Raw genomic sequence first — 17,620 nt, forward strand, 5'->3', positions numbered from 1 at the left:
CTTCTATAACGATTCGTTGAAAACGCGATCGTTACTTAGCAGCTAAGTTTTTTTCGTTATTGACGAATGATTGTTAAAATGTCTAATTGCTGTATCCAATGGCGCTAAATCTCGATGAGAGATAAATATAACACGTATATTTGGAATAAGTATACAAAGCGTGCGAAACGCAAATTACGTTTCCAATATATGTGTATAATAATTTTGTTAAGACATGTTGAATTACAATGTCACATAAAAATTACATCTGACTGGCTCATACTCAACGAATATGTACATTTCTTTAAGAATTATCATTAATCATAAATCAAAAAGGAAAATAATATTTCATTAACACAATTTCCTATTTCGCATAACGAAAGTAATGTGAGATTGTGGGAGAGATAGGAGAAAATTGAAAAAAATTTCTATCAAGATAAGGGTTACAATGATAATGTGAATGTAAATGATTTATATTTGCGTGTCACGTGGTAGATAATAATCTCTGAAATGTAATATATATACACACACACAGACACATCCGCATTTCTGCCAGATTCTACATGGAGAGTTAGAAGTATCGACGATCGCGCGCGCGAGAGAAAACTTCACCATTTTTTAACGGAATATTTTTACCGTTATTCCTATTAATATTTTTACTGTTTGTATTATTATTATTATCATTATTGCTTTATTACTACTATTTTTTAAAAATACTATTTTTTAAATATGGTTACGATTATTATATTTGCGCTATTACGCAGTTACTAACGCCGTCGCTATTTTATTGTCGTCATTACTATAATTATTTATGAAAAGGATACCTTGCCTCGTAACGAACGTTTCAATTTACAATGATTCAATATAAAATTTCGGCCAAGTATGATTTGTATGTACAATACTGTGGCGCTGTAAATATTATACATATTTTATAAATGAAATATTTAGTGTGATTGTAATATATATTACAATAATATGTACTAAAAGCACCACTCTGTACACTCCACTAAATATATGGATTAAATTTTAATAAATATTTCCCAATCCCAAATAATCTGATATATTTTTCTTTCATTTGCCATTTTGATTTTAAAAATTTTTATTGCTGCTATTTGTGATTAATAATGAATAAATAAATGAGCGAGACATTTCATTTAAAAGGATTTATATATATTTTTATTAAGAAAATAATTACACATAGATATATTTTTCATAATCAATGAAAATATAATATATTTTTATCTTTTATCATTTAATTATCTCTTAAAGTAGAAAATATTAATATTTTCTAATATTTTTCTTAAACTTCCTTTCCTTTGGTCTCTTTTTTTAGTTTTGATAATGCAGTTTCACCATATTTCGTCATCAATTCTTGGACGAATTTATCCTTCAGTTTTTTAAGACATCTGTAACATAAAATATAAATCCAGTCGATCGTTGAATAGCGAATATACACTTAACTGCTTCATTTTATTATAATTCTATCGAATGTCTGAAACACGATATATGCATTACCTTCTATAAACGGAATCTGTCCTAAATTTACCGATGTCTAAACTAGGAGCATGAGGTCGATGGATAATAAAGGTATCTGGTAAAACTATGTACCTAAAATTTTCAATTTTCAATTTAAATATGCATTATATTAATTGAGATAGTTACACATTATACTATTTGAACGAATAAAGTTATTGCGGCTTACTTATAATTTAACGCAGTTAAATGGGTCACATAGGAAACTTTATTCCAACCAAATCCGACAAATCTTGTATCATATCGCGGAGCGGATTTTGAAACGACTATATAAGGTTCGAAATCTGGCTCCCATGATACCTGCAACGGGTTCATTCATTCATATTTTTATATTCATATTTTTCTTGCATGTATACGTTTATCATATATCACTATTAATATATTTAATAATACATAAAGTGTTTCCCAAAAATCTATAATGTTACCAATACACATCTTTCCTAATTATACGGATCTCACACGCACTTCGTAAGGTTCCATACTATTTCGCCATAAGCTATAATTCGTCGCAGCGTGTCCTTGTGTCCAGACATGATAGCGAAACGTATACAAAATACCACGTTTGAGAAATTTCAACAGTTCTTCCTTATTAGCGGGGAATGTAAATCTATAAGAGAAGAGAGGAAAAAAAGGCTATTTCCGTTTATGAAACAATCTAATTTGATGTTAAGATTATAAAGAATTACCTATAACGCTCAGTTTCGAATGCTGGCACAATTAGAGCTATTTTATCCGATTCATTGATATTTAATCGATTTATATTATTCATGAGATTTTCATATAGTCCAACTTGTGGTAAAAAGTCGACATCGAGTTGAAAAATGAATGGAGTCGATACGTACGATACCGCAATATTTCTTAAGTAATTAATAGGGTACAATTCCTGATCGAAAAATAATAATTTTATAAATTAAAAAAGTTTTTATTGAAAAATATATATTGCAATAAATAATTAAATTTTCTCTTTCATCTCTAGACGTAATCGCTATGCACTAAAATTAGATTTAGTACCAATAAAGAGTACAACTTCATATAAGGAGCTGTTTTAATTTTTAATGTTTATCATATTTTGAAAAAAAAAAATGATTCAATTTGTTTTAATACCATTGGAAAAAATTGCATCCGTTTTATTGTGAGTTTAAGCAAATTTGTTTGTCTTGTTTAAAGTTAAAACACTGCACAACCCACCCCGTCTTTGTATACGACGTGATAGGCGATGTTCCTTCTCGTTCTTAAATCTATGGAACCTCGCACAAAATTCAGGAAATACTGAACCTCCGCATCAGTCAAGTAAAGCGCGACGCTTATAGTCCCCGGCCAGTGCTTTGCCAGCGTTTCCAATAGCGGTATCCTTTCAACGCTACACTGTGTGACTAAAGCAACATCCGTCGACGAGTGGACGTTGTATTCGTATTCCAATAAAAAGGGATACGTGCGATATAAAATAGCAGCACCTTTCTCGAATTCTCGACACGGATTTGATTCGTTATACTAAAATATGCATGCGCGCGGTAAAAATCATGTAGTCGCAATAAATAAATTTAAATTTAAATTTAAAAATATCAAGAAATTTGGAAGACTCTCAACTCACTGGAAGTACACTCTCGTGCTTGTCACAACCGAATAAACGTTTTCGCAACAGATTGCCGTCCATCTCGAGAAAAACTCGATGCAGTTTTCGAAACTCATTAACGTGCTTATTGTGAACGTCCTGCTTTCGCGGGGAATTCCAATGAAGGATCTAAAAGTAAACGATGCGCTTGATCAAGTCGATCAATTTTCATCCTCTATTCTGAACGAAGAAATTATTCATAGAAACGTACGTTTATATGATTGGTATCGCGATAACACATGTCACTTATCGTGTGATCGCTTAATTGTATATTCCAGGTACACTCTATCTTATATACGATATTTGGTTGCTCATTGATTACCGCGTTTATTACATCTTGATCGGCTAGGCTAGTCTCTGGTATATATCTTAATACGCTCTTGGTAACTCTCTCCCATAAACTCGCAAATTTTCCGTCGCGCAACCTCCGTAGATGCATCAGCATGACGCCGGTATTAAATCCTCGACCTAAAGCTGGCCATGGCCGTTGACCGTACGACAACGCCTTTACATACCAATTGCTCTGATTTTCGATCAATCCTAGGGTCTGAACAGCCGAAAAGTTCTCGAACATTTTCCATAATGAGTACACGTCGCTCATGACGGTCACGTCCGTATCCAACACGAGTACTCTATCCTCTTTCATCGCATCTGGTAGTATCAACTTCAAGAGACCATAAAGCCCAGAATAATGCGTGTTTGGTATCCACGAGACTTTCGGCATCCATACCTCGGCTCCATAGAATGTCACATTCACTAAAATAATCGCGTTAGGAACAATCAAACGAAAGAGAGAAACATTTACGTGATTTTGCTTGTGTAGGAGAGAAACATGTATCTACTAAATGTATGTATTTAAAAAAAATACTTTTCAAAAATTTTAAACTTTTTGTATATCTGTATGTTGAAGAATTCTAACAGAATTCAAATAAATTTATCAGTTGCATGAAAAAAATTATTTTTTGTTTATATATATTGTACTATCTGCGCTATGTTAACGCATAGACATAGATAAAAATTAGGTTTCTCTGCTTTCATATACGTTACAAAGAGATGCACGCCCTGTCAAGCATACAAACCATGTGGCAAATCCCACGTTTGGAACAGAGTTGAAAGTGTTCTCCTTGCAATTTCGTCGACGAGCAAATGAAAATGTAATGGATTCGTACGATAAAATAAAATAGATTTCATCACGGTTACAAGAGTGAAAGTTGAATTGTAACCGGCGCACACCATAGCTATGTGTATCGTATCGCATTTCATCTTGAAAATCAATTCATAGAATATCAATTCATCGGTATGCTGATGGATGTTAAAGAAAATAAAGTTTACACAAACATACCTCGAAATTATTTATCAATTGCGATCGTTCGAGAGAGTGATTTTCCTGTAAATTCGATCTCTCCACTTCTATCGCCAACGACCGCCAATTTCCTCCAATGTTTGATTTCCATATCTCCGCGGAGGGAACTAAAAATAATATTCTAATTTTCTCGATGCTAAAGAGAGCTCGATAATAACATCACACACAGTTTTACCATTTAATAACAGGTACCAATAAAAGACAACGCATGGTATTAAAATGCCGAACAGACATCCTAGCCATGATCGAGCCATTGTAATATGCCGTACATATTTCCCAATTCGTGATATGATGTCTTAACAAATTAAACTAGATGCACGCTGAAATATATGAAAGAAAAATTAATTCAAGACTCGTGCTTTTTTTCCCGTAACAATGTCTTAAAATTCATGCAATGCTATACCTTACTTATTTTCTTTTACAATTCGCACGTGTGAGAGAGGAAGGCTTAAATCTAATTTCATTTGATTGTAGATATTTTCCGAGATGCACTAAACGATTAGATAAAGCATTCAAGCAACAGTAAATTTGCAAGAATAACGCATCTATTATTATTTAACAAAAGTTGGTAGTGCTTAATAAAATAAGGATACAAATATATATATATGTAAATGTATAAACAGAATAAAATATTGCAATAGATACATACTTCATTCATTCGACTGACCTGATATCTATTGATGTATGATGAAAGTCAATAGATCACGTTTAACTTGCGAGTTTATGAATGCGTTATATCCAATTTCCTCGCGTTATGTAGATAATATTATGAATGCGACGCAATCATAATGCATGCAAATTAGTATCGTAAATGAAAACGTTATATTCCTTGCATAGGAATAATTATACGGCAAGTGCGAAATTTATGCATCAGCATTCGGTATATGTTAACAGACAGATGTTAATTGTAAATAGCCGCGATAAATAAACAAAGCTTGATATATAAATTCTCTATTGCTCAGTGTAACTTTCAAGTCATCTTTCTAATTTCGTTTACTTAATGTTTATTTGCTTCTTTTGATTTATTATAATTATTTAAAGTTACAATGTGGGGAAATCATTTCCTCTTTGCTTCGTACTTTCAAAAAACATGCATATCAAATGTACATACAAGATAAATATTATTTTTTTTAATTTATTTTACTTTTGCGTGATTTTATTTCTTTCAAAGTATTCAAAAACAATTTCAAACAACGAACGATAAATTACAGATTTATTTTGACAGAAATAGATATTTATTAACCTTTATATAATAAAGGGGAATAGATATATTCCGAATCATATAACATTACATGTGTAATTGTAAAATAATTCAAAAAAAGCTTGAAATTAATTTCAAACAAAATTAAAGCGAGAATTAATGAGAAAAATCTAGAGGAAATGTATAGGATAATTCATCCTGCTTTTTTTGGAATAACTACTGGTTGCTAATCGTGTATATATAAATGACCCAGTTTATATTCTTGGTGTTTATATTCTTGATGTACTTATAACATATACGTTCGTATATTTAATGTGACACAAAAAATGTCAGAAATTTCAGTTCGCATCTCTCATAAGCTGGCTTTAAATACTATTCACATTTGCAGTTTGTAATAATACAATAAATGATAAAATTTTTTATAAAATGCGCAGATTAATTTGGTGATTTTATCCCTATTAAAACATTTTAGATTTAAATATTTAAATTTAAATAATGCAGACGTCAAATGTTATTATCAAAATGTCATAAATGGTACTTACAAAATACTATATAAAATGTAATGGGAACAATCTTATTCACACACATAAAACGTGCAATAAACACGAAGCTCATTAATAAAACGCCAAAAAACGATATTTGACATTGTATTTCGTTTGTTTCAATTTAAAAAAAAAAATGATATTGAATTCGTAAAAATACTTTGTTTGGTTTTTAGTAAAGATATAGCGAATTATAAAAAAATAGGAGTGTCAAAATTTTGTTGATTGAAATTTTGATCAAACGATGTAAATATTTTATAAAATTTAGAAAATAAGATAAACATTTACCAGAACTGATGTTTTTTACTGTTGCTAGTTAAACCGCTAATACAGAGCTCTGAAGCAGGGCTCTCACGATGATACGCGGGTAATAATGTGATTACTAGTACGTACCAGCGCCGGTTCAATTATCTCCTCTCGTTCTGTCATCCGGCAGCGCCTGTCCTCGGGTAAGCAAAAATACAGATCGTAATTTTTATATATGATGTTGTAGATATGTGTGCGAATGTCGTCGTAATCCTTGGGCATTCAATGCCGCCGACGTGATCCGCTATTATCGTCGCCAGAAACGTTGTAAATTGCCACAATTAGTCGTTATAAATGATAACACGCACACTCCTGCAGCAATAAAAAGCATATAACGTAGGTACTTTGGTCAACTGAACCTGAATGACGTACATCACAAATACAACTACCGCCGCGCGACCGAAATTCTCACTATTATCACATATGTGCCGTCGGCAATGCCTTGCACGATGTCTTTGTCGCAAGATGGCGGGAACATCTCTGTCACGTGCGGCGCACGTGATGAGTGACAGCTGATTATTGCGCGCGCGACCATGTGCGTCGCATATGGCAACGTAGAGGCGATTCAAGCGCAGAGTTGTGTCGACAACATCGTATAAACCGATGGTATAACTCCGTTTCACGAGAACGTTGGCAGCTGAGCCATGTAGTTGAGATAGACAGTCGATAGATGACGGCGGCGTTGCTTGGGAAATGATTAATTTATTAATTTTTGATAAAAAATGCAATAAATCATGAAAATAATGATGGAGCAATATGGAGCAATTAAGGAGCAATCGTTTTTTTCTGGATATAGTTGCAAAAAACTATTAAAAATATATTTTTGAGTAAAAATAATTTATTTTACGTTTTTTGTAAATATTTAAAAAAATATTAATTTTAAAGGGAGCGAATGTGGATTCTGACGGAGCAATTATGGAGCAATCGTTTGAATTATTAATTATTAAAAAATATGAACTTCCAGCGCTAACTTATTTCCGGTGAACGCTTCCATATCTCTGCCTCCGAAGATAAATCCGTAAATTAGTTTATTTTAATAGATTCTCTTCTGGAAAGAATTTTTATGATGGAGGAATTTTTATGCGACAGAAATATCGTCCATCTCGTTTGATAAGTTTTTAGAAAAATTGTCCATTTATTTTTATATTTGATATTATATTATAATATAATTCGAAAAATATTTTGTTTCTTATATATAATTTTGTACTTATAATTAAGTTAATATATAAAACTTTTGAAGTTTTTTATATGTCGTCGCTTTACGCATCTATTCCTTCGTAAAAATATAATTAAATAAATTTCAGAAAATGAGATGATATTGGATAGTGATATATTATGAGTGAATAATGAGAAATGATGTGAATAACAAATACAAAAATTCTACACCTAAAATATAAAATTTGAATATAAAATTTAATTGATCTCCGTAGCTCTACTCGGACTCGCATAAGGGATGGATTCTTCATCCTCGCCAATCTTTCGCAACCGTTGCAGTTCCGCTTGCCGTGTTCTGAAATACAATGATATTATGTAACGTATTAAAGTTGTAGTTGTGTTAAATAAGTTTCTATCTCGTAATTGATAATAACGCGAATCTATAATAATACCTCGCTAGGATTTCGTCTTGTTCACGTTGGTCTTTACGTCCCTTGAGAACTCGATACCCGACGCAAATGATTACCAACAAAATGGGAATCATACAAGCGAATATTATGCCGGCTGTAATACCCGCCTGACGAGAGCTGTATTCTTGCTGGCCTAAACAATTGAAGGTAATAAAAAATTATTATTTAAATAAAAACAGCTTACGGTTTAAATGTGTCTCATTAATCGAATGCGGAAGTTTGCAAGGTTTAAGGTAAATTATCTCAAGCTATCCAAAAAAATTTTTATTGTGATAAATTCTAATTCGCCTAATAATTTAACATGTGGACAGATTTTGTGATAACGTAAAGATATTTAAATAGAGGAGGAAGAAAAGGAGTTGTTGATAGAAATAATTCACCATAACTCTGGTGGAAATTTCCATTCCATTCTAATGCTATTAATTCTATTGCTACATCATAATGATGTGAATCATTTTCATTACCATAAATATTCTGTACGTGCATGTGGAATAGAAATTTCCCATTATATTTAACTGATGTATAAAAAAGTTTATTAAAATAAATCTTTTTACACCATGTAAGCACAAATATATGGCATAATTAAATTGGGCGAAATGTAATTGTTACAATTATATAAACCGGTTATAATTAAATATTATATGTTATTGCATTTATGTTATAGCATCTTCGCTTATTTTTTAAACGTATTAATTACCAATACATTATATCAATAAATGATAATATATGTATTCTAAATACAGTTAATATTGTAACTATTTCTATTCCACAGCAAGAACAGTAGTATCCTTATTATCTATACTCTATACGAACACTGAATAATGCCAAACAATATGAAAATGATAATGAAATTATGTTTAGATCGTTATGTTTAGATTAAATTTAATAAAAATACACGACTTATCTGACTAATTTTTAAATTGTTAATTGTTAAATTTCGATCCATATCTTGTGCTAAGTTGATGAAGACGAATACATACGTATAATCGATTAATTTGATGTATGCAAGACGTATGTTATTTGAAATCAGGATGTATATTGTCATGATCACACATACATTACACGCATACGCGCATACGTACTGCATTCAAATAATGAACGTACTAAAAATAACTTTGCCAATAGAATATATCTTGTTTCTATTACAATAGTATTGAAACAAACGTCATCTAAACGTCACTCTCTTTAGTGGGACTGCCCGTTTTCCTAATCGAATCTGCTCCCGAATCTGATCCCGTAAGTGAAATGGGCTCCTTTAGATCAAAATCTTTATCTTCGAAGTCAATGTATGGTCTATTGGGTAAGGGTTCATGTGTACGATAAACTCTGTCATAACTGCGGCGCTTTCTAGTGCCGCTATTAGTTTCAATTGTGCTAGCATCGCTAATTGGAGTAATGGCCCTATCGTCATATGATTTTAATGGCGCGGTCTGCTTCAATATGGATTCGTTATCAGTGCCAGAACCGCGCTCAGAATAGCGCCATGATTTCGTGGAACCTCCTCGCATCTGGTTCCTTCTTATATAGATAAAACCACCAGCGATGCATGCCACCACAGGAATTAACACGATGCTAATAATGCCCATTACGGTCCAAGCTGTGCGCTGAACGTACTCGATGCGACCTATATTTATATAATAAGCTTCAATCGCGTGTACGTATAAGAAAAAAAATTAATTTAACGATCGGAAGAAGAAAAAGAAAGGACAATATTAAACTGGACAAATATTATAGAGATAAGAAGAGAAAAAAAGAGAGATATAAAAAGCGTATTAAATTATTCAACAAGATTCAAGACTCTCAACGATTCTATAAACTCGCTTTTTCTTTTTGCAAAAATGGACTTTTGCTGAGATTAATTATTCGATTATAAACTTATTGTTAGATTCAATTTAACTCTTAAAATAAGTTGCTGGAACTTAGTCCGTTTTGAATTATAAACGGACCGATAATTGCGCTACCGTTTAATACACTTTCTCTATACATTGTATCTTATTCCATTCCTTATTCTCGTTTAAGATCATTAAGCATACAAGATTACAGTTGAAAATTAATGCATTTGATAAGCATAAGTATATACTCACGAAGACATTCCGTGTACCCGTATTCCGGAGTGTTCCATCGGCCTTCCGGTGTGCACACCCGACGTTGATCACCGACAAGTGTGAAATCCTGGTTGCATTCGAAACTCACTTTTGTCCCCGGGATAAACAGGAAATTGCTTTTACGTCCGAACCGTGGTGTTTCCAGTACACCGCAGGATACAACTTAAAGATTGCATATATATACATATATATATATATATATTTATATGATTAATAAATTAGGCTTTTTTAAATGTATATATATAAAATATATATAGTACACTGATATATATTGAGCTAGATATATGTTGAGTTAGATATATGTTGAGGAGTCATAACCCTCTGTCAAAAGGCAAAGGATTGAGGATGATATATATATATATATATATATATATATATATATATATATATAAATTATAAATTTGAGAATAATTAGATTTATATGAATTATTCATAGAAAACATATTGTCGTGTATTTACTTACTTTCCTTTTTATTTAATGCATTGATTTGGGTGAAAGTATCGTAATAATTTCTAGTAAAGTGCGCTAAATCTCGATTTAAAGTCATGACATAATCGTATTGACATTGATAGGAGTCGCCGCACAAATCGGCCGCACGATTTATGTCATATGTTCTATTGGGTGAGAGTATATCTGTCGGATATTTTCGATATTCTGGTTGGAATGTGCGATTAGCGTAATAACTCGCTGTTCTACCAAATTCCCTGTGGAATAAAGCCTCTCCAGTATGTTCGTTTGCTTTATCTTCTAGCATCCATGGCATCGCGAAATCTCTATGAATAGTTTCCGAATGATTTACGCTATTAATAGCGACTTGATATCCCAGTGGACTTATCAAATCGTCTGTGTTATCGAAATTCCAATTTCCCAACAATCCCTTGGTTTTATTCTAAAATTGAAACATAATATCCTCTAATATACATTAATAATAATTTAATACTGAAATTTTATATATTTATTAAATATGATTTTATGAAGTTTATTTTTGATTTTATGGAGCTTATTTCTTTTAGTGAGAATTTCCTTTACCAGATACGTCCACGGTAAATATATTCGTCCAGATAAGAAACCTTCATTCTCCACGATTTCCACGCCAGCACCAGTATCGAACATGATAATGACTTCGCTCTGATTCAAAATGTATGTAGGCGTATAAACAACGACACCGGAAAAATGTTGGAATTTCAAGGATGGCCTGTCAAAATATACTTTTTGGCCATCTGCAAATACATCGAGCCGATATCTCCATTGTGCATGTGTAGGTCTCAAACGAACTTCGATGGTGGCAGAGTTATTTCCTCTCGCTATATACAAGATATGTAATTTTAGCTATATATATATTTTTTTATATAATATAATAACAACATTACAAGTAAAAGCTTATTAAAAAGTAGGTCCAAAAATTAGTTAAGTCCATGTAATAAAGTAGCAGAAGCTTACCTGCTACCGAAGTAAGATGCGTTGCCATCACTGGACCGTAAGCGTTAACGGGCATTTGTTCAAATCTACCTTGTACATCGAGTTTGTCTTTAAGATCGTTTACGCGTAACAAAACGAATTCACCTTTACCATTGAAAGTATACTCCACACCGTCGAATGTGACAAAATGAGGATCACCGAATACCGTCGCTACCCCTGGTGATTGATAGGCAATGCAATCTTGCGAAGGTCTTCTCTCAAATCGAAATGTCTCACAACCGACCGCCTGTTCTTCTTGCCAGAGACAACACGTATACATGGGTACGACATCGTGATACCAGTGCGAAAGGGTTGGGACTTTGTTAGCCTCGTTCCATGGGAAGTAACCTAAATTATGCGATCGATGCGGTCGCGATCCCCATTGCTGATCGTAAGTCAGCATCAGAAAACCATTTTTATCGTAACAGCATTGTTGTTCCGATCCGTCCAAGCTATAAATAATATAAATACATAATTGTACTGTAATAAAGGCAGGATGTAAGGTCAGAATTATTTTGAATGTTTGATTTTACAGATAGCGATTTAAATATTATATTAAAAAATTATTACAAATGAGAGAAAATGGTTTTTTTTGGTTATTATGTGAAGGATAGATAAGTTATTTTCAAAATATAAAAATAAATTATTTACTTGGGTGCGCCTGTCCTCACGCAGTGAGACGCATATTGATTGTAATAGCAATCTATATTCGAATCTTTGTCGCAATTGTAATCCGGAAGGAAGCGGCCTTTATCGGACAGAGCATGGTCCAGAATACAAGGACAAAGCGCTACCTCAGCGGCGAAGTTCTTAAGATACCGGTCATTCATAATCCATTTATCGCAGAGCTTCTGAGGCCACCGCGATCCATATTGTCGTTCCCATTGAGGAGCAAAGTACCAACCGAGCGGAATTGGTCTGCTCCACAAGCTCCTATATAAAATTAAAATTGTTTGAAAATTATTTAAGCCATCGAAAGCTTTTTGTTGAATAAAACCTACGGTGTTATGGAGAGTCCAGAGTACAAATGCGGTTCGGTCAAGTTGATTTGTATGAAGCCAAAAATCATATCGCTATGATACGGATTGTACGCATCTCGGTATTTAGCTGGTTTGATGGTATATTTACCAATATTGTTATGTGATTTCTAAAACACGTATATAATGTAATTTATTAGAATTTCTCATCTTTTTTATCATATCTATTTATGCAAACCTCTAAAATCGTTATGTATTCAAATTCGGGCCTTGTCTTGGTTTCCCTGTATCCCCATAACGAGACCTGTACTTTCGCTTCTATATTACTCGTCAAATTATACGCGTTCCATGTGATTTTAATTTCCGCGGGATCTTTCATGTGAACAGACTCTTTGTCGCCGAAAAAGATCTTCTCCGTCGCCGATGCTGGGGTTTCTGAGTAAGCAGAAATTTTTTTGAATAATAAAGATATCGTTTCATTTTGTGCTGTTACGATTATAATATAAGCAAAAGAATAAGACGCGCGTGCAGCGACGCTAATTAAGAGAGATCTTACCGACGAAATATTTGCCTTTCCAATCGTAAGTTCCACTGTCGATGGCAATGTAGAAACGTATATAGCCTTCGTATTTTAAGAACGGTTGTACGCAAATCGCACGATTTTTGTCTATTACCGTGCCTATAACAACCTCGTTCTCGAAACGACACTTTATCTTTTGAGACTCGTTGAAGCACGGTCCTGTGATGTTGACGACCGTGCCGCCCAACATGTTTCCACTTTCCGGGGCAAATACCAGCGGCAAGTGTGCTCCGGCTGTGTATCATTATACATTGAAAGAATCGTACTTTGTTATTTGTTCAATATTTTTTGAAGATATCGCCTCTTACCAATATCCTTGTTACAAGTGCCCAACATTATTTTCTCATCTATCCTGAAAATGTGCCGACCTGGAAAACCGTTCGCCCATCCTCTGCTCGTTAAATCACGGATTGTGGTTGCCTGAGAGTAAGGCTTATATTCGTAGCTCTGAGTACCATTTCCAGCGTTGAAGCCCACCTAAAGCGTGAAACAAATGAGTTTTTTTATTACAAATAACTTTATATTACGAATTTTATGCTTTTAACAAAATATATTATATTTTGTTTTGTTAAGACACAGCCACATTATCTTAATCGAAGAATTTACATATTTATATAAAATTTAATTAAATAAAATATAATATTTATAGAAATAATATTCTCAATTATTACTGCGGCCAAAGAAATATTTTGCAATTACTTACGTATGCAGGGACTCCGTTTTCGCCTTGTGTCGTATCGCCGCCTGCTTCCGTGTGACTGGTCCATTGTATATTCTGATAATTGAATATAGCATAAGTAAAAACTTCATCAGTAGCCAAAACCAATTGAAACGTGTTAGTTGTAAAAAGAGACTGGCCGATGCCACCTGCAAAGGACATGTTCTTCCAGGTTGCTATTAGGGCATGTTTAGGCACGAAGGAATCAGCGCCGACAACACCCTCGCGTATATCCCACATGAGACGCTCTCGCATCTCTACACCAAACTGATCATTTCTCCCTTGCAAATCCCTCTCGAGTCTAATAAAAATTTATTTTCTGTAAGTTTTTTTAATTTTCAAAAGCTTTTTACAAGATCGTAAAAATCCTTAGAACGTTAAGCTAATTCTTATGTGCATACCTAAAATACACCCCCGGTTTCCTTTGATCGAGATCGGTTTCTCTCAATCTACCTATACGACATTTACTGAAGAAGATGCCGATAAAACTGGGGTCATTTTTGCTAGGCCAATCTTTAATCGGAAAAACGAGAGGATATGTAAAGTACTCCGGTGGATCGCTAAATTCTAGGTATCCGTTAACTGTTAACTAAAATGTTACATAACATTTAAAAAAATTTTTTTTAACAATAAAAAAATGTTAATTTTATTTGTAGTAAAAAATTTCAAAGTATTAAAATACTCAGATCATTTAAATATCTAAATAATGAATTATAAGATTTTTCAAATATATAGAAACATTGATATTTTAAAAAGGAATTTATTGGTAGCTTCTGATAAATTATAAATGTAATTGTATGTATACTGTAAAAAATTATACAAATAAATAACAAATGCGAACATACTCGTGTATAGTTATATCTGAAGCCAAAGAAAGGCAATTGAAAATTCAAGTTTTTGTGAATTTGCAATGTTGTCGCCTGCAAAGGCGTTTGATAATCTCCCATGTCATTATTGCCACCTTTATCGAAATACCAGTACATGAATTGAGAGCGAATCTCTTTTAATCTGTCTTCTTTTAATACATAGAAAGGTGGATTGTCTTCTGGACGTGGCGCGTATCTTTCAGCTTCGGGTAATTTCGAATCTGCAAATGTACATCAAACAAGGATCGATCAAAACCATGATATTAAAGTAATTTTAAAGTCAACTAAATAATATTCTTGCATTTAATATCTCATATTTTTTCGGAGGAAAAGAAAATTTTTAGTAGTAACATATACTGTAAAACACTCCGAATTTTGGCGAAATCTAATTATAGAATTTACATGTAAATTCTAAGATTTGCCAAACCGCTCTGATAAAAATTTAAAAACAGTCTTTATTTTAAAGTTTTATCCGACAACTAAACATTGATTGGCAAACATTAGAATTTATCAAGATTTTCAATAAAAGTCGGAATAATTAAGGAAGTGCGTAATTCTGACAATAAGGGAATTAGTGAATGAGTAAATACTTAGATAAAGTATAAGAACATTTCCTTTTCTCCTCCATTAATTTAACGAAGAAATTATTATATGATAAGTATGCTACAAAAAATGATTTTTATAGCTTAATATTCTTTATTACTTCCTTGCTTTTGTATCATAAAACAATCTCGAATTTTATTATAAGTCTTGATAAATTCTAATATTTACCAACTTTAACTAACAAAACTCCGAAATAAAGATTATTCTTGAATCTTTTTGTATTTTTCTCAAGCTTAATAAATCTCAGGATTTAAATCTTTTAAATTTCGCTGAAATTTAAAGTTTTACAATATATATATATATATATATATATATATATATATATATATATATATATGTAACAAATAGAACAATTCTTTATTTATTACGATATATTCGTAAAATTCGTTATATTACTACGATATATTCATAAAATTTTATATATCACTAATATATATTATAATAATAAACTCAGCAATATTTTGAAATTGATATTTGATCACATTAAAATATATATTTTAGTCATCAAATATATGAATGTATGATCTATTAAAATGGTTCGCCTCATCGGATGAATCATTCTCGATTCATGTTAAAGTGAGTAACTGATAAATACACATGATAAGCTACGATATAGATTGTCTCTGTCGTAAACAACATAAAGTAAAAAACTTTAATATGCAAGATTTCTCCCGAATTAAATTATTTTTTAAGTTATAAAAAACATTATTTTAAGAAAAATGCACGTATTAAAAAATTTGATACAAGCAAATTCCGTACTCATCACTCATATTCCTTATTGCGAAACGATGGTCACACCCATTGATAACGAATTACTTACCGTATCTTACATATTTTCCATTTTTCTCGTCTGCCATTTTACCGGAAATAGTTTCGACGAAGGGCGAATCATTCTCGGACTTGCCTTTCGGTGCAAAAGCATTTTCAATTTGCGGTAAAATTTGGGCCGGATTTTTCTCGTCATTTTTTTTCTCTATTGAAGTTAAATCCTCCTCCACAGCAAGATCTTCAAGTTCCAGAGGAGTTTCTACCTCCTTCTCGTGTGGCAGCGATTCGATGTTCTCTTCCGCATTATAACTCGCGGTCGACTCGTGTGAATCCAGTCCGAAGAAATTCTCGAATGTTTCGTTTTGCGCGATAATACCATTTGGCATTAATGAAAAGAGACAAATGAAAAAAATGATCCATTTCGATAATTCAAAAATGCAATCGAGCTTCCTCCACGACGCTCGAGGTCGCATTTTTGTAAAGCGATCAAACGATACGAACTAATTACTTTAGTACGCACGACGAAACTGAACTCAGATTCAAGTTATACGCGATAACGGTATACTGATATCATCGGCTCTAGTCTGATAACGTACATTTATCTCTTTACTACAGGTAGATAGATACGCAGTACAGCACATTGAACGAGATTTTCACGTGTTCTACTTACTTAAAAAAGGGCATACGGGTGCATTTACGAAAAATGCATTCGAAGCATTTTGTCGATAAACCGGACGACTAAATCGTTTATGGTTTGTTGTAGCCAATACATTAAAAATCGACATTTTAGAGGTAAATTATTTATTCAATTTCTGCAACTATCCGATATTTACAAAGCAGGTGTTTTTAGTACGATTGGTTCGAAAATGTACCAAAATGTTTTTTCTTGCGGACGCGATAAGTTTTACAATAAAACAGTGCAGTATATATAGCAAATATATGAAGAATACCTTGTCTTTAGTCATATTACTAACTTTTTACACGAATGTACTTACGCCAAGACATTCGTTATATATAATAAAAATGTATGACTGTTATATCAATGTTATATATATATATATGATTTATAAATTAAAAATGCGGCGAAAACAGCGTATCCTTCTATCGCGGTTTTCTAAAATGTATACGATTTTCTCATACTTAAAATGTATCGGGCTACAAATGCATCATAGAATAAATAAATAAATATATATATATATATATATATATATATATATATATATATATGTATATGTATATATGTCAACGATAATAGATACGTCTATACATAATGTAGCATATACATTGTGTTTGGCTGGAGTGTACGATGTTAGGAGCCTTTTGTATGAGTCATTCAGTATCTAGATATGTATACTGCAAGGATGTTAAAAATAGAGGAAATTA

At 32.5% G+C, this 17,620-nt stretch overlaps 2 protein-coding genes across 7 annotated transcripts in view; both read right to left on the reverse strand.

Annotated features, from left to right (window-relative positions):
* The window catches only part of LOC126849593 (protein mesh), an 84,385-nt gene extending 67,626 nt beyond the window's left edge, over positions 1-16,759 (reverse strand). The window contains exons 1-15 of one of the 3 annotated variants that reach the window (XM_050591578.1): positions 16,290-16,759; positions 14,846-15,087; positions 14,402-14,589; positions 13,986-14,301; positions 13,591-13,759; positions 13,259-13,516; positions 12,941-13,137; positions 12,727-12,872; positions 12,377-12,658; positions 11,708-12,177; positions 11,297-11,571; positions 10,730-11,156; positions 10,246-10,428; positions 8,144-8,294; positions 8,023-8,046 (exon numbers count right to left, since the gene is read on the reverse strand). In XM_050591578.1, the coding sequence (XP_050447535.1) occupies positions 8,023-8,046; positions 8,144-8,294; positions 10,246-10,428; positions 10,730-11,156; positions 11,297-11,571; positions 11,708-12,177; positions 12,377-12,658; positions 12,727-12,872; positions 12,941-13,137; positions 13,259-13,516; positions 13,591-13,759; positions 13,986-14,301; positions 14,402-14,589; positions 14,846-15,087; positions 16,290-16,710 (3,749 nt within the window). In that variant the 5' untranslated portion in view covers positions 16,711-16,759. Of the gene's footprint in view, positions 1-7,650; positions 8,047-8,143; positions 8,295-8,410; positions 9,786-10,245; positions 10,429-10,729; positions 11,157-11,296; positions 11,572-11,707; positions 12,178-12,376; positions 12,659-12,726; positions 12,873-12,940; positions 13,138-13,258; positions 13,517-13,590; positions 13,760-13,985; positions 14,302-14,401; positions 14,590-14,845; positions 15,088-16,289 lie in introns of those variants that run through there. The other 2 variants (XM_050591567.1, XM_050591559.1) reach the window with 2 other exon arrangements.
* LOC126850094 (xylosyl- and glucuronyltransferase LARGE1-like) lies at positions 1,201-6,922 on the reverse strand. Of its 4 annotated transcripts, none has more exons than XM_050592729.1 (12): positions 6,624-6,921; positions 4,663-4,807; positions 4,467-4,594; positions 4,204-4,387; positions 3,336-3,880; positions 3,104-3,253; positions 2,701-3,003; positions 2,199-2,395; positions 1,978-2,119; positions 1,682-1,812; positions 1,495-1,587; positions 1,203-1,385 (listed from the first exon to the last, which is right to left on the reverse strand). In XM_050592729.1, exons 2-12 carry the CDS (start codon positions 4,739-4,741, stop codon positions 1,280-1,282), a joined length of 2,058 nt encoding a protein of 685 aa, XP_050448686.1. In that variant the 5' UTR covers positions 4,742-4,807; positions 6,624-6,921; the 3' UTR covers positions 1,203-1,279. The 4 variants fall into 4 exon arrangements, with proteins under 4 accessions (XP_050448704.1, XP_050448686.1, XP_050448694.1 ...); XM_050592737.1 differs by lacking the exon at positions 6,624-6,921 and adding an exon at positions 6,519-6,616; XM_050592747.1 differs by lacking the exon at positions 2,701-3,003 and having other exon boundaries at positions 1,201-1,385; positions 6,624-6,922.
* Positions 16,760-17,620: the final 861 nt, after the last annotated feature.

This window comes from Cataglyphis hispanica, chromosome 1 (genome assembly GCF_021464435.1).
Source record: "Cataglyphis hispanica isolate Lineage 1 chromosome 1, ULB_Chis1_1.0, whole genome shotgun sequence".
NCBI classification, from domain to species: domain Eukaryota; kingdom Metazoa; phylum Arthropoda; class Insecta; order Hymenoptera; family Formicidae; genus Cataglyphis; species Cataglyphis hispanica.

Bases quoted from the DNA above. Each gene is read 5' to 3' on its own strand.
- LOC126850094 (XM_050592729.1), bottom strand. From the start codon at position 4,741: ATGGCTCGATCATGGCTAGGATGTCTGTTCGGCATTTTAATACCATGC. The intron at 3,881-4,203 runs GTTTGTATGCTT...CGATTATTTTAG, and splicing joins AACGTGGGATTTGCCACATG to TGAATGTGACATTCTATGGA. The intron at 1,386-1,494 runs GTAATGCATATA...TTTATGTTACAG, and splicing joins ACAGATTCCGTTTATAGAAG to ATGTCTTAAAAAACTGAAGG.